At 38.8% G+C, this 16,417-nt stretch overlaps 1 protein-coding gene across 3 annotated transcripts in view; it reads left to right on the top strand.

Annotated features, from left to right (window-relative positions):
* The window catches only part of TRPC3 (transient receptor potential cation channel subfamily C member 3), a 74,250-nt gene that overhangs the window by 5,767 nt on the left and 52,066 nt on the right, over nt 1-16,417 (top strand). For all 3 annotated transcript variants that reach the window (XM_045468532.1, XM_045468542.1, XM_045468538.1), the window contains exon 2: nt 12,022-12,793. In XM_045468532.1, coding sequence (XP_045324488.1) covers nt 12,022-12,793 — 772 coding nt within the window. The remainder of the gene's footprint in view (nt 1-12,021; nt 12,794-16,417) is intronic.

A 16,417-nucleotide genomic window follows, 5' to 3' on the forward strand; every position in this document is an offset into this window, starting at 1 on the left:
CTGGCATCAAGCAGAGTGGATTAGCTTGCTTCTTGTTATAGGCACTCTGGTTGGACCTTCCTTATCCCCACTAAATCATTTCCTTTTCTTCCAACTCATCTTCTTTCCAACTTCATGCATTGTGTAGTTGGAGATGCTACGAATGTCTTCCAGTTCCATGGAAGATGAAATTTGTGTTACTTTTCTTTGTTTTCCTTGATATTTAAGGGGGTAATTTTGGAGAGGAGAAAGGGGAAGAGAGGCCTTTGTTCCATCATCTTGAAACCAAATATCCCTATAATTGTGTCTCATGTGTTTTTTAAGCCCCAATGAAAACTGTGTTATTAACAGGCCAAGATTACAGAAGGAAGAATATTCTTAATCATGTCTGATTTTATTGGGCAGATGGCATAGTTGGTAACCTATACAGTGTGATGTGAAGGTCATCTGAACTCCCCCACCTAAAGTCATCTTAGTACCACACTTCCTGAATTTAACTAATATAGAATATTTTGGAAAAAAAAAATAGAACTTTTGAGTTGCAAAGGATTTTATCTAACCCAGCCTTTTCTTTTACAAATTGAGAAACTGAAGCTGAAGTGTGACCTCTAATTCATAGCAGCCCCAGGTCATTTGAAATCTCTAGGCTCTTAGCACTGTGCTGTTCACACCTTGGCCTCCTTTGGGTTCAGCTTTTTTCTCTTCCTAAGAGAAATTTAAAAATGCATTTACTCCTGGGAGGAATGACACAGGACACTACTAATTAGTATTAATTCATTTATGAGATCCAATTAGTTCATCATTTCAACTTGACTGCTGATGGCCGATCAACTTGAGAAAGTTTGTAAGCTAGGTAGGAGGACTAAGAATGGAAACAAAAAGGAGGAAAGAATATCTCAAGATGTAATTGACCTCCTGCCAAATATCATTTATGGTTTTCTCTTTCTTATTATCAAAGTGGTGAGAGGATCCTAGACTAGGACTGGAGCATCATTTTATGGTGGAGTTAGAATTTTAGGGATTTTTTTATTACTGCCCTAGGATAACAAATGTCTGTCTGTTCTCTCTCTCCCCACCCCTCCTCTCTCTCTCTCAGTATTCTTAACCTTTGAGCTTTGCCTTTGCCTACAATCCCATAAATCCTTACCACATTCGACGGTAGGAAATAAAACACCACAAGAAATATAACGGGAGGAAGAAACCTGTTTTTATTGGGCTACTAGGCTCTTGGTTAGGAAGGAATACTTTGAATTTCTTGCCTCAGGATTGAGATTGCCTCCTGGGGGGGGGGGGGCGGGGTGGCATGCTCGGGTAATGGTGAATGGCTGCTTAGCAGTCTTCTGAGGCGGAAGGCTCTTTTCTTGACCAACAGTCTTCCTTATCAACACTACGCAGTAGAAGTCTGGCAGGGGAAACAGATTAGTGGTCTGTGCAGGGTGAGCATGTAGGAGTCTGGCCCCAGATAGAAGATCTGGAGTTGTGAACCATGGGTGGACAACCTCACACTTGTGCATATGGGGCTCAGCAGTGACTTTATGAGAATATTTAGGATTATGATAGTGTTTTGTCTTTAATTTAACATCTAGGTCAAGGATGTTTGTCTACAGTTACCTAGTCATAAAAAAAATCCCCTATTAAAAAATAAAACTTTCCCTCTTTGCACTATTCAAATAATAGGTGACAGTACGGATTTGGTCTTAGACCTTTTTAAAAAATGAGGTTTAAGTGTCCACAAGTATATGACCCATTAAGGAAAGGGCATGGCAATGCTAATATTCTATACCAGTTTTGCATTTCTGATTACGTTTTGTCAAATAGTACTGATGCATATGGGTTCTCTGCTGAAAAGTAGGTTGAGGGTGATGAGGCAGGAGCAAGCATCCAAAAACCTCAGATTTTTGACTTAGGATATAGATGATAGTGATAGAAAACCAGATCCCTTGCTTCTAGTAATATTAAAGGTCTATATATATAATATATATTATTTATGTTTATGTTATATATATATAAAGCTATGTATAGAATAATAATAAATATAATATAATATAATACATCTAATAGCATCTAATATATTTAAATAGCCAAATATGAACTTCTCTTGGGTCAGTAGAAGTTTTTGATTTTATTATTGAGTTTGTTTTATCTCAATTCCTGTTCAATTATACATTGAATTCATTTGATTTCTAATTTCATTGTCATTTAATGTTCCTGAAATAATAAACATTCGTTTTAGAGAGTATTGTGAAAGAGTTTATTTTTATAGATAAGCTTCATTATTAGAGGTTATCAATTCTAAGTTTTATCCTTGGTGTGCCCCCATATTATCCTTACAAACATAATTTTAATATCAAAATCAAGAGATGTGGAGTTCATCAGATACTTTTTGTGGTATCACTAAGAATTAAATGTGATAAAGCAGAAATCTGCTTTGAAAGAATAATTGTTTACTTTAACTTCTGATTATTATTTTGTATTATTCATTACTTTTTTTAATAAGAAAATTATTCTAATTCTCCTCCACCACTATTTCTGCACATTATCGTATGTGACCAAAGGTTTTCTTTAGCCTGGAGGAGAAGATTGTTTGTCCCCTGGGTATTCAGTCTGGGGGTTTAAGCACTCATGCATCTGTGTAGTCATGGCTCCGACAGATGGATACTCACCAGCCATGTACTAAAAGCCAGGCATTTATCTCTTTATAGATAAAGAAAGGCAGTCTCTGCTCTTACAGATGTTACTGAAGAGCCAGGCATGAAAGCAGACAATCACAAAACAAAGTAATAGTCAGTTTAACAGCTAACAGAGTTATACACAAAATATAGTTCCTGGAAGCAGGAGCATCTAAGTTCCAGAAGGCACATGTGTTTAGAAGTATTATCAAATCATGCAGGCAATGATTAGGGGTCTTCACCTCTGCCTGCACTGAACTTCTAGAGGAAGGAACACACTGTTAAATGGCCTTTTTGTTTTTCTGGTTTTAGCTGTTGAGGGGTCTGGCAAAGAGCTTTCATGAGAAGGATGACTGGGAAGGTGACAAAGAGAGGAGATTGGAGCTTCCCTCCTTAAATATACAACAGCTTCTTGTCTCTGACTTAGCGATTAGGGCATATACCCAAATTAGCATTGTCTAATAGATTTATTAAACTCATACCTAGAGTATTCTGAATATAGCACAGGCCAACAGAAACTGTCAGGAAATTAATTACTGTGGAGACCCAGATATCTCTCCAGACTTGTAAGTGCTGGAATTGCTACCTATTAATTTTTGCCTGTGATGAGAATCCTTAGAAGTGAAAGCCGTGCTTTCCTGTTTCTTAAATGGAGCTCCTCATCTTGTTGGTTTGGTTGCTACTGTGATAATATGTTATTGAGCTGTTTGTGATGTCAGTAAATGTGGGCTCAGCAGTAGGCGGTGTGGGGCCTGGGACTGCCCGTAGCCCTGGACCCTGTCTACCAAACAGTTGAACGGATGGGGCTGCCTTCCTCTAGCCTTGAATACTGGTGCCCGTGGGGGCTACTGAAGTTCAGAGTATCTCCCACTCCACTTCTTGCCCTCTACAAATACGTATATTAAGAGATTTTCAAAACGTGTTTTTGGTGACACTATTGAGGCTGTTTGTGAGACGCCCTTTCCTCCTTTCTAGCACACTCACTCGTAAACCATGCTATGTAGATGTTGAGTGTCTCCTGAGGCAGGACATTGACTGACAGCTGCCTGCTTGCCAGGGGGACTATGGGGTTTGTCTACTTTTTTACTTTTCCTCTCTGGCTTTCTTGTCCTTTGTCAGTGCCTGCTGCTTCCCGCCCTCATCATCATTTCCAATTATCACCACCCCCGACACTGTAACATGGTGGTTGCTCTCTAACACTTTTCCTCCCTCTCTGAGCTTTTCTCACTACTTATCTTCTGTGGCTCCTTCTGCTCTTCTTGGCCTTCACAGAATTACAGACTGGATCCTGGCTGGTTGGCACATTCACTTTCTTCAGTGTGGTGAACTGCTTAGTCAAAACAACTTGGGTGTTATTCTCATTGCTTTGGCTCACATTGATGGTGTTATTACTCTGCTTGCTTCCTTGCTAGATGGATTGAGTAGTTGACTGTTTCTTTATTTCAGTAAAGGATTTGACTTCTTTAATAATGTTCATTTGTTGATGAGTGCTAAAGAGATTGTGATTCAATCCGAAGAGCAATTTTTGAAGCTGTTCTTTATAGAACCCAAATGTTCCCAAACATAAGCTAAGCATACATTTTAATAACGTTATTTTGATATGCAACCTTTATTCATCTTTTTCTTATTCCCTGGAGACAGCATGGTAGAGAATAAAAAGCCTGGGAGAGGACCTCTGAGCTCTCTTCTTTATCCTTTAGTGACCTTGAGGAAGTTACTTACCATTCTGTCTGAATCTCTTTGTCTATAGACTTTGGATCAATTGGGCAGAAATGTGAGTAGGCCTAAGGATAGAAACAAAAAGAACAGCCTTTTGTTTGTTTTAGAAGTGTAGGTGTAGCAGGGTCAAGAAACCAGAACAACTTGGATGAGCAGCTCCTATAATCTACCTGTAACAGGTCTTTCCCTTGAGTCTCCTACCTGCTGACCAGGAGAGGGAAAAAAATGAACCAATTGTCCAATGTGTGGTTTAAATTAGTTTTTTAAATTTTGTTTTTGTTTTTGTTTTGCTTGCTAAACAGATACTTATTCTCATTCCACAAGTGAATTAAGCAATCAATAAATTAAGTTAATTAATCAATTAAGCAGTTATGTGAGTTAACAAGAGGGAAGACTTGCCCTACATTATCACAGGGATTAAGTCAACTAACAATGTTTCCTTGTGCCCTGAGCTTATATCTAAGGGACATTTTCTTACTAATTCTTCCCCCTAATCCCTACAAGGGGGCATACTCTCTTTATGGTTTATGTATACACTCCTAGTTGAGGGCATTCTGTAGAGATGCTGTGAAGCCAATGTCATTGATCCTAGTTTGATATTATAAAGTGATTTTTCTTTTTAATAAATAGCCTCTCACTTGGATAAAATAACTCAGAATCTCAAACAGCCACCCTCCTGCTTCCTCTATAGCACCTGGGCACTGGGGAAGGGAGCTTATGTGTTCCCTTGAGGAAAGAAAGAGTTGTCTGATGCTTCTGGTCTCTGGGAAATGTTCATTGTCTGCTCGGGTGCTGCTTGTCAGTGAAAATAACTTGATCTTGGTAACTTGCCTTTGTTATAACCCAGATATGCTCCTTGGTGTATATGGTTTCAGTTCAGCTCCCATGAGCTACAGAGCTCTAATAGAGCTTACAGCACTAGTGGTGTCCTAGTCTGGGAGCAGGCTCTCTGGTTCTCAGTGCCGGCTTGCACCACAGGGGAACTGAGGGTAGCTTAACCATTCCCTACTTAATCAGGCTGGGCTGTCCCAGATCTCCTGCCTTCAGTGGTTCTTCACTTTCTTGGATCCACATCTTAACTTTTCTTTCCCCTCTATTATTTCTTTCTTCTGTCAGGACAGGAAGTATCATAGCTTTGCTGTCAAAAGTGGGAGAGCTATCTTGTCTGCCTGATGAGAGCATTCTCTGATCAGGTTCCTTCAGAACTAATTAGGGAAATAAAGGAACAGAGAAAATCCTTCCTCAAGACAATTTCTGTTTTTCCTAAATTCTGCATGAAAACTCCTCTCTTTTTCCTGCAAAAAGCTGAAAATTACCTTGATATTTCTCTTTGCACTCCTCTAAAATTTGTGCTCTCTACTTCTTCCCTAAACATAGGCACCTAACTCTAACCACTCACACCCCTCCACCTCCCCTGCTATCCCCGCAGTAAGGTCAACCAGGGCGAGGACACTGTTTTTGGAAAGACAAAAGAGAAAAGCACCTTGCTAATATTTCCAAAAATACCCTTGATGGTATAGAAATACCCTTGATAGTATAGAAATAAGCACGATAATATGTTTATAGGACAGTGAAGAATGAATCTGAGGAGCAAGGAAAACAAGGTTGACTAGTCAGCATCCTTGAAAGTCAACTGGAGAATTCTATTTTGTTTGCTGTTCTTGTCTAAGAGAAGTGTGAGAGTAAAAGCAGAGTTTAAAAAGGGCAAGATGCTGGGATGGCTGTGGCGTACAAGGAAGAAAATCAAGAATAGCATGTGGTACTGGAAAGAATCTGGAGTCAGACAGACCTCAAGTTGAAGCCCAGGTCTGCATTTTTCTATGTGTATTACCATGGGCAATTTTTCTAAATCTCAGTTTTCTTATCTATGAAAGGGAAATAATACCTGCTTCATAACATTGTTATGAGAATTAAATATGATAGTGTACAAACACACACACACACACACATATATATATATATATATATATATATATATATATATATATATCAAGTACCCAGTAAAGTTTAGTAGTAGCCTTCCCTCATGCCATCTCTGTTGGAAAAGCTGTTGTGATAATCCAAATATGATTGGTTAAAGATCTGGAAGATGGTGCTGGCAATGAGAATTGGAAGGGAGGGTCCAGTACATTATCTAGTGACACACAGGGGGTAAGTACTCAATAAATATCAAAGGAACAGCTTCAGAACTCTGAGAACATCAAGATGGTGAGACATAGATGACCTTAAAATTGCTAAACCTGAATAACCAGCCTGAGATGCAAATGTTAGGAGGGCGTGCTGGTTAAGGGAGAGGGTGAGGTGGGACATTTTAGAGTGACCAGGGGATAGATAATTATACATATGGGATATGAGGTCAAAGGAGAGGACAGAGCCTGGAAGGAGATTTGCAAACTCAGTGGAACAGATTTTTATTGAGTACTTACTCCCTAAGGGTCACTAGATAATGAGAAATAAAGCATGACCTGACCATCCAAGAATATGTGCACATATGAGGGAGTATTTATTAATACTTTATTTTTTAAAAAAGAATTAATACAACCATACAATATCTTTAAAACACATGGTACATAGGATAATTCATTTTATATCTATGTGAGAAATCATTTAGGAGGAAAGGAAAGACTGTACCAAAAATCTGGGGTAGAATAGTGATGGTCACTGAGAACTTTTAGATCTAAACTAAATTACTAGATTTCCTGGGCAAAAAAAAAAAAAAAAAAAAAAAAAGAGAGAGAGAAAGAAAAAAGAAAAAAAAGGCAAGGGTTATATACAGTTTATATATTACTAGAGTAGAGGAAGCAAACTCATCTGGAGAGAGAGGCCTATTAATACACAATTCTAGGATGACTATAGTAAATGGATACAATAATGGACAACCTCTTTAACCTGTTAAATATAGTTTCGAAGAAGGCCTAGTAACCTTTTAAAAATATAAATCCTTGAAACAAGCAAGGGCATGACATTAAATGGTCACTGGTGAGGCATTTTACAGGCTTCTTATTTACTGTGATTCATGTGACTTGCTTCCTGGACATGAAATGTTACATGTTAGTAAAACATAGGGAACCTAAATGCATGTAAGGCCATTTGTCCCTCAGGCTCCACTGCTCATGTGTTGTTTCAGCTTTGCTTTTGGCAGGGCCAGTGTGACAGATGTTTAAAAGGCCTCATAGTCTGGGGTCGTTGATCCAGGATAATGTCATTGTTTTTATGTTTTTAGGTTCCCAACCTTTACTGTGCATAGGAATTGCAAAGAATGCTCATTTAAAATATATATTCCAGAGCCATGCCCCTGAAAGATTCTGATTTAGTTAATCTAAAATGAGGCCTAGCAATCTGCATTTTAATAGGAGCTCCAAGTTATCCTGGGGTGGGTGGCCCTCACTTAGAGAAACACTGTTTGAAGTCAGATGAGTTGATGTCAAAGTTATGAAACCTGAGGAGTATTACTTGTATTTTTGCCTCTGAATGGAATGGAGCAAAGGGTTGCCTTTGGATACACCAAAATATTTTTTAGAAAGAACTTTTTATTTGCTTAAGTGTTTGGAGAAGTAACAAGAACCCAAAATTTCTTTCATAAAGGATGAAAAAAATTTTTTTTCCTTAAGATGTATCATCACCGTCTTACTCAGCGTGCGCTATCAACAAAGTACTATAGACTGGGTGGCTTAAACAACAGAAGTGTTTTTTTTTCTTATGGTTCTGGAAGTTCGCAGTCCAAGATCATGGTGCCAGTATGGTCAGGTTCTAGTGAGAGTTCTCTCTTCCTGGCTTGAGATGGGGAGAGAGTGAGGGAAGGAAAGAATGTGAGAGCTCTCTGTTTCTTCTTCTTCTTCTGCTTCTGCTTCTGCTTCTGCTTCTTCTTTAATGTTTATGAGAGAGAGAGAGGCAAAGAGAGAGAGAGAGGTACACAGAATCCGAAGCAGGCTCCAGGCTCCGAGCTGTCAGCACAGAGCCTGACATGGGGTCCAAACCCAGAAACTGTGACATCATGACCTGAACCAAAGTCAAAGCCTTAACCAACTGAGTCATCCAGGCAACCCTCTCTGTTATTTCTTCCTACAAGGGCACTGATCCCATCATGAGGACTCTGCCCTCATAATCTCATCTAATCATAATTACCTTCCAAACCTCCCAAAGGCCTCATCCCCAAATGACATCACACTGGGGTTCGAGCTTAAACATATGGATTTGTGTGAGGACACAATTCAGTCCATAGCAGTCAGATATTACCAGCCATCCCTATCAGCCTGAGCTTGCACAGGGACTTGAAAGCATCTGGTTTAGCTCAGTGGTACTCCAATGCTTTTACAAGAAAGAAGGCCCTGCACAATGTACCCTTGCAGTGCTGAATGAGTCAGGCCATTGGGTGGGGATCCAAAGGTAGGAAATGTCTGGAAAAATGATTTTAGTGTTAGTATTACTAAAGTGAAGCATTCTCTTCCATTCACCCACATTTCTTCCTTATTTCTCATGCTAGAGGAGATGCCCTGTCAAAACTAGCTGAGATTGGAGCCATGTTTATGAATTGTGGATGAGTTGCATTCAATGTGGCTCATACCATTCTATCATTCCAGATTAATGAAGCTTGTCTTAATACTGTAAGAAAAGTTAAAAAAAGAAAGAAAGAAAGATACTTGCTATGTGGATTTACCATGAAGTAGCATTAGATCAGCTCTTTTATTTTGAAATAGCCGTATAATTTGTTCTAATTCAGAAATATGACTTCACACTTAACTCAGTGTTAGAATGTTTTAAAGACAACATCAAAATGACTCATGTGACTTGTGTTGTATAGTACTAAAATCCCACGTTTCAGCTCAAATATACAATATGGAGATACTGGTTCTTAAAGAGGGAGAAATTCTAAGAAAAAAAACTTTCAAGTATTAAGCAATGCAAAGAAAAATTCATTGAAGAATCATATTCTGGTATTTTCACATCAACTCTTTGGGGAGAAAAGGTGGGGTTTTATAAGTGATTTTCTTTTTAGATAGCAATCACTAAATAAAGAGACCTTTCCATTAAGAGGTAGCACTTTAATAATGAGTTTATTTCCCCAACGATAACCTGAGTAGAGATTGGAATTCTTCAGACATATATACTCTGCATATATATTCTGTATTATAGAAAATGTCAATATATTGTCATTGGTAAGCACAGAATTCATCTTTTATACCGTATGGAGATTCTAGACATTTGAAGAGTTCCAGTTTGTAGCTTCATAGTATAAATATTAACCCAATGAAGTCAGTACCATTAATAGTAATAAAACATACTCAACTACTACAATGACAGTTTTTACAAGATTTGTTTAAAACCCTTGTCATAGTTTGATCTTAAAACAAAGTTTTCTTCCATGCAGTTCAGTGAATGCTATTTCCCAGTTCTTGTCCACCTAAAAATCATCATCATACCAACACACACAGACACACACATATATACACACAACACCCCCACACCCAGCTTTGCACTTCCTTGTCTCCTACACACACACCACATACTCACAACCTCACTCTGCATGCTACCCTACACAACATACATCCATATCCTACTAATATGGCATTTATTTAGCTTCAGAAAGATTATAATGCAATGGTTGCCAATATGTACATTTACTTAAAAATTTTGGTCAACTAAGGGGTTAAAATAAACATCAAAAAATGAATTTTATTTTTTAGTAAAAATATTCAAACTGTGGTTAAAACTATTCAAAAAGTGCAGAAGGGTATAAGTGAAAAGCAAAAATCTCCCTTCCCCTATGGCTCCTCAGTTCCACTGCTCAGAGCCCAGTATAACTATGGTTAAAAGCCTCTCGTATTGCTTTCTAGAAATTGCTACAAATACATATATATGTATGTATATACATATGTGTACATAAATGTGTAAATTTATAAAGGTGTGTATATAAAAATGCTATATTTATTTAATTTTTAAAAGTTGATCACCTGACGCTAGTTGAGCAGTTAGAACAGGGTGCCAGTCATAGCCCTCTTGCCCTTGGAGTTAACAAGCCTCTCCGGACCTCTTTGGATATGTCACCTGTGTAGTCCCAGGTTTGCCTGGCCACATTCCTCTGGTCTCCATATGGGAAACATCTGCTGGTGCCTTCTGTGTTTCTCTCTTGGTTTGAGGCCGGCAGAAGTGAGAATTGAGTAGGGGCTGGTAGATGCCTCTGAGTTCTCCTGTTCCCTAAAGTCCACCCCCAGACTCCCAGGGAGAATAGAGTCCTCGCTAGTTAGTTTTCAACCCCTGACTCTGTGAATACTGTTTTATCAATGGTGGAAAGTATTTCTGGAATATATATTATAGAAAGAAATCCTTTTTTCCCCAGCCATTCACTTTTAACTTGTCATTCTTATTTGCCTTAAAAGTGGATAATGTGGAAAGAGTTTTAACTGGTACTTTTGGTGCAACTCATACAGAAAACAAAAATTACAGATATTTTAAAGAAGGTCGATCATAAGAATTTCAGTCAGCAAGAATGTTAGAGCTGGGTAAAGATGTAAATTTGTACTTAGAATAATAGCCACTGAAACATTAAAAGTAATCACAATGTTAAAAATTGTATTGTTTAGCATCATTTTTCAGAGACTTGGAACTTCTAAAAAAGATTTTTGTTTATGTGCTCATGAGAAAACTCTGAAGCACTTTGTAAATTTCCATTTTACACCTGGGGTAAGGAAGTCCGAAGAAATGAATTTACCCAGCATCACAGAAATCACAATGTGAACTCAGTCACTGTACACATCAATTAATGAGATCATTTTCATAGTGCAACTAAGTCTCAACAAATGTGGTTGGTATTTGGATTTGGTACACATTGTTCTGGATATACTATTAGTGCCCAGTTGCTTTATTCATAAAATAATAGTAGTGATTTTTAAACCATAAATCATACCATCTCCTTTTAGTTCAAACAGGCAATTATATAGTATTGGTAATTAACGGCTCTTATTACAAAGTCACAGACGTTTTCAACAAAATAAGTTTTAGACTGATGCTTTAATTTTATAATTGCTAAATCTTGCCTGTGTCATTGAAAAAAGTGAATCTCGTTTTTTTTTTTTTTTTTGGGGGGGGGTGGGGACAGGATACCCTTAAGAGAAAAAGATAACAAAGATCCTGAAAGATCCTTGGCCTAAATAGTAGGCTTTTATTCCCCTGTCAATTATTTTATTTAGTTAAAAATATGCAATGACTTGAGAGGATTCTTCTGGCCTAATTCTTGAAAAATTTACTTTCTTTAGCCTTAAAGTCTAGTGCTTTGGTGCCAAGAACCTGCTAGGCCTTCATTTTCAAGACTTTTAGGACCAGTACGGTTATTTATACAAGGTCCAATGAGTTCCACCTGTACCAGGGTCTCAAGGGAGGCACAGATGTGTGGAAATTGTTTATATTATTGTTTCTTCTGAATGCCATGTTCTACTGAACAGGAACCCTCGTTGTGATAGGCTGCCAACTCCTCTCTGGGTTCAAGCAGCCCGTATTAGGTACAGGTGTAAATTTCAGGCACGTTGCTTAGCAACTGACCGAGCTGCCCGCAGGTCACAGGTCTGCTGCAGGTGCTGTGTACTTGAGAAGGGCGAGGTATGAGGAGGAAGCACTATGCCCTAATAGTCTACAGTTGTTTTTCATTGCTGCTGATTAGGTCCATGGAGGGAAGCCCATCTCTGAGGCGCAAGACAGTGATGAGGGAGAAGGGCCGGCGCCAGGCCGTCCGGGGCCCCGCTTTCATGTTCAATGACCGGGGTACCAGCCTCACAGCCGAGGAAGAGCGCTTCCTCGACGCTGCCGAGTACGGCAACATCCCCGTGGTGCGCAAGATGCTAGAGGAGTCCAAGACGTTGAACGTCAACTGCGTGGACTACATGGGCCAGAACGCGCTGCAGCTGGCCGTGGGCAACGAGCACCTGGAGGTGACAGAGCTGCTGCTCAAGAAGGAAAACCTGGCACGAATCGGCGACGCCCTGCTGCTTGCCATCAGCAAGGGCTACGTGCGCATCGTGGAAGCTATCCTCAACCACCCCGGCTTCGCAGCCAGCAAGCGCCTGACCCTGAGCCCCTGTGAGCAGGAGCTGCAGGACGACGACTTCTATGCTTACGACGAGGACGGCACACGCTTCTCTCCCGACATCACGCCCATCATCCTGGCGGCGCACTGCCAGAAGTACGAGGTGGTGCATATGCTACTGATGAAGGGTGCCAGGATCGAGCGGCCACACGACTATTTTTGCAAGTGCGGAGATTGCATGGAGAAGCAGAGGCACGACTCTTTCAGCCACTCACGCTCGAGGATCAATGCCTACAAGGGGCTGGCCAGCCCAGCGTACCTGTCCTTGTCTAGCGAGGACCCAGTGCTCACCGCCTTGGAGCTCAGCAATGAGTTGGCCAAGCTGGCCAACATAGAGAAGGAGTTCAAGGTAAGCTCTGTGCTCCACCCTGGCGACCCTGCATGCTCATCCACTTCCTGGCTGCTGCCAGATGGCTTCCATAGTCTGCTCTGGAGTCAGTTTTGCCCAGTGGATTTAAAATCACAAGGGACTGGGATGTCATTCAGAAATGACCGATGATTTCCACCTCGAAACATGGTGCCTTGATAAATTTGCTTTGGGGATGGGTATATACTGAATCTGAGAGCTATAGTTATGGTGCTGCTCTGTGTGGGTGAGCATTAAGTGGAACGCAAGACTTCTCCCCTTTGATTAGAGGAGGAATTTGGTGTGACTTTTTTCCTCCCGTATCCTTCCTCTTTTATAGTTAGTGGTATGGTGCCAACACGACACTGAAGTGATATTAGTTTTGCATGTACTGTTTATTGGCCCAAACATCTGTGTATGCCTTTAGGTAGAAAGTCAGAAGACTAATGTGGAATATGATTAAAATAATTTTATTAATATGACAAAAATGTCTCTTCTGAAATCCACAAATGTATATTCAGAGTGGTGAGCCATAGACCTCAGGTCAACCCAGAAATACAAGGATAGCAAAGTGTTTTGCATTAACAGATTTTTTTTTTTTTTAATGAATGAGCCTTTTTTCTGAACATTGTTTCTAGTTAAGTGGTATTATTTTTTATAAAAAATGAATGATAGAATATTTTAATCTTCAATTACTACATCCTCCTATGGGTTTTGGACGGTTCTACCTATTAAATCTGGGGCACAAGGAGATTTCATGGTTCTGGTGAAAGCATGTTTTTCAGCAGGTTCTTGTCTCCCGTTGTCCACCTAAGGAGATTATTGTAGACATCAATTCCTTAAATTATTTTCTGGATGCTGAGTTAATCTTCTTTGTAGTGTGGTGTCAGATCACAGAAAGTGATTATTCTGTCTTTCAGATCTTATTACAGTTTTTCATACTTACGTGAGGTTTACACAAATGCAACTAGCAATATAATTCAAGTTAAGGGGTTGCAATAAAATGGTTTAGGACAAAGAAATGAGCTATTAAGCCATGAAAGGACATGGAGGAAACTTAAATGCATATCATTAAGTGAAAGAAGCCAATCTGAAAAGGCTACATACTATATGATTCCAACTATATGACATTCTGGTAAAGGCAAAACTGTGGAGACAGTAACAAGATCAGTGTTGCTAGGGGTTAGTGGAGAGGAGGAATAAATAAGTGGAGTACAGAGGATTTTTAGGGCAGTGAAAATAATCTGTATGATACCGTGGTGATGGATACATGTCATTATACATTTATCCAAACTGATAGCATGTACAATTCCAAGACAGAACACTAATATGAACTATGGACTTTGTATGATTATAATGTGTCCATGAAGATCTATCAATTATAAGACATGTACCACTTTGGTGAGAGATTTGATAATGTGGGAGGCTGTGCATGTTTGGGGCAGAGCACATATGGGAACTCTCTGTACCTTCCTCCTAATTTTATTGTGAACCTAAACCTGCTCTAAAAAAAAAAAATGTTTTTTTTAAAAAAAGATGTTAAAAAATGGTAGGAAAGTTTTGCATGTTTTTTTTGTTTGTATGTTTCCTTTTCCATACACTCCAAATTACCTAATCATAAACCCTCATCTTGTCCTGGTGGATCTCTGACCTTAAGTATAATTTTGTTATTCCATTAAATTTTTTTCTGATATAAAAGCTACATGTTTATTATAAAAATTTTGGAAAATGTGGAAAAATAAAAAAAATCACCTTATATTTACTCTTTGAAGAGATTCATTATGTGATATTTGAAAAGATGAATTTCCTTGGAGTCAAAATGAGTTATTCTTTTAGACAGAACTCAGAGAAAATGGAAAATTTCAAATTCTGTTTAGAGAAAATAGAAAAGCATCAAGGTTAAATAGTTGTAAATATCACTATTTTGACAAAGTAATAAAAAATGTAATTCTAAATTTATTAGCCACTATTTCAAATCTCATCAAAACCTTGTGGGGTTTTTTTTTTTGTTTTTTGTTTTTTGGGTTTTTTTTTTTTTTGCATTTTGCTTGATATATATTGAAGATCTGTAAAAGAGATTCTACAAAAGGGAATTTTTTCTAATATTATCCTTTAATAATTTATAAAAGAGGCTAGTGTTTGCAATTCTGTGTAGAGAAGTCATCTTCGTGAAGTGATAGTTAAAAAATTTGTTGTTCATATTTTTTCCTGAAGCTGGCTAGGTCTGTATTGATGATACTTTAACTCTCCTTTACCCTGACTTAAAGAGTCACCTCTGATAACCTTTCAAATGTAGGAAAATGTTACAAGAGGCAAAAAGAGGAGAAAATACTACTGAGTTAAAGAGGGCGTTCATGAAGCTGCCAAGTGTCTAAGGATCTGCAAAGATCATCTGAATCTCACAGTTCCTTTTTCTGATCTATACAGAAAGTACTCGTGTAGCATAACCCTCTCTGACCCTGAATATAGATGGTTCCTCAGAAGTTACAGTTTCTAAGGACGACAACTCTTCCTCCAGACTAAAGGTTGCTTTTCTTTCCTGTTCCTGCCTGTCCTTGTTATTCCTTTAGTACCTGCTTTCCTTTCATCTCTGTGCCCTCTCATCCCACGCTCCTGTCTATCAGTCAGGGCTTTAGACAGACAGAGAAAATAGTGCTTTCACGGTGCTGACCCAGAGACTCAGCTTGGAAAGGGCAGTGGAAGTGAAGCTCATTTCTGAGGCAAACAGATAACCTGATTTGCCCTATGTTCACTGTATTCTTTCCATAGAGAAAGAGTTCAAAATATGAGATCAAATACTAGCCTTGAAATTAAAAAAATATGTTCCCTAGTGAAAAAGAGGTGATTTTTTTTCCTTTTTAGACACCTGTATCTATTTTATCTTATCAATGGCCTGTAAGATCTAGCATCTCACCCCTCAAATCACCATCACTTAGGTGCATCCGAGAAGGTTCTTAGCCAGTGTGCAGTTTCCAAAGTTCTTTGAAGAATGCAGGAGGCATGGTGCCAAAAACATATGAAGGTCATTACCCCTGAGAGGTTGAAAATTCTAGGATATAGATTTAGATAAATTAATGGAGGACGGCTTGGTGACAGGTTATTAAGGAAATAGTTTGGATGTGTAAATGATGTCTGAAGCTATTCTGAGAAACAGAATATTGGACAGAATGGACTCTAGGTCTAATCCTCCAAATGTCAGTGGCAAGGAAGCTAGTCATTTATTAAGCTGTGAGAATGCAAAGTGAAATTTCTTAATTCTGAGTCAATGCACTTTATTTTTTTAGAAAGAGGGCATTTGCCTTCCTTGTGCCTCAGTTTTCTTCTCTTTAAATTAGAAAAGCAATTTTAATTTACATCATAGTAGGGCTGTGAGGAAGAGGTAAGTAAATATAACCAAAATCACTACAGCAAAAAGCAGGATGATACTCTAGGAGTCAGCTGGTTGTATAGACCTCTTATTTTACAAATGAAAAAACAAAAGCTATAGCCAAGGACCCATCTGCTAAGCCTAGATTTAGGTGCCTTGGGTCCCAGACCTAGATATTCTATCTAACGTGCTGTACCTGATAACATGGGTGTATTTTTATAGTACCTCATGTGTACCATGCTCTAAGCAATTAATCCTCC

This window comes from Leopardus geoffroyi, chromosome B1, assembly GCF_018350155.1.
Source record: "Leopardus geoffroyi isolate Oge1 chromosome B1, O.geoffroyi_Oge1_pat1.0, whole genome shotgun sequence".
In the NCBI taxonomy this organism is placed as follows: domain Eukaryota; kingdom Metazoa; phylum Chordata; class Mammalia; order Carnivora; family Felidae; genus Leopardus; species Leopardus geoffroyi.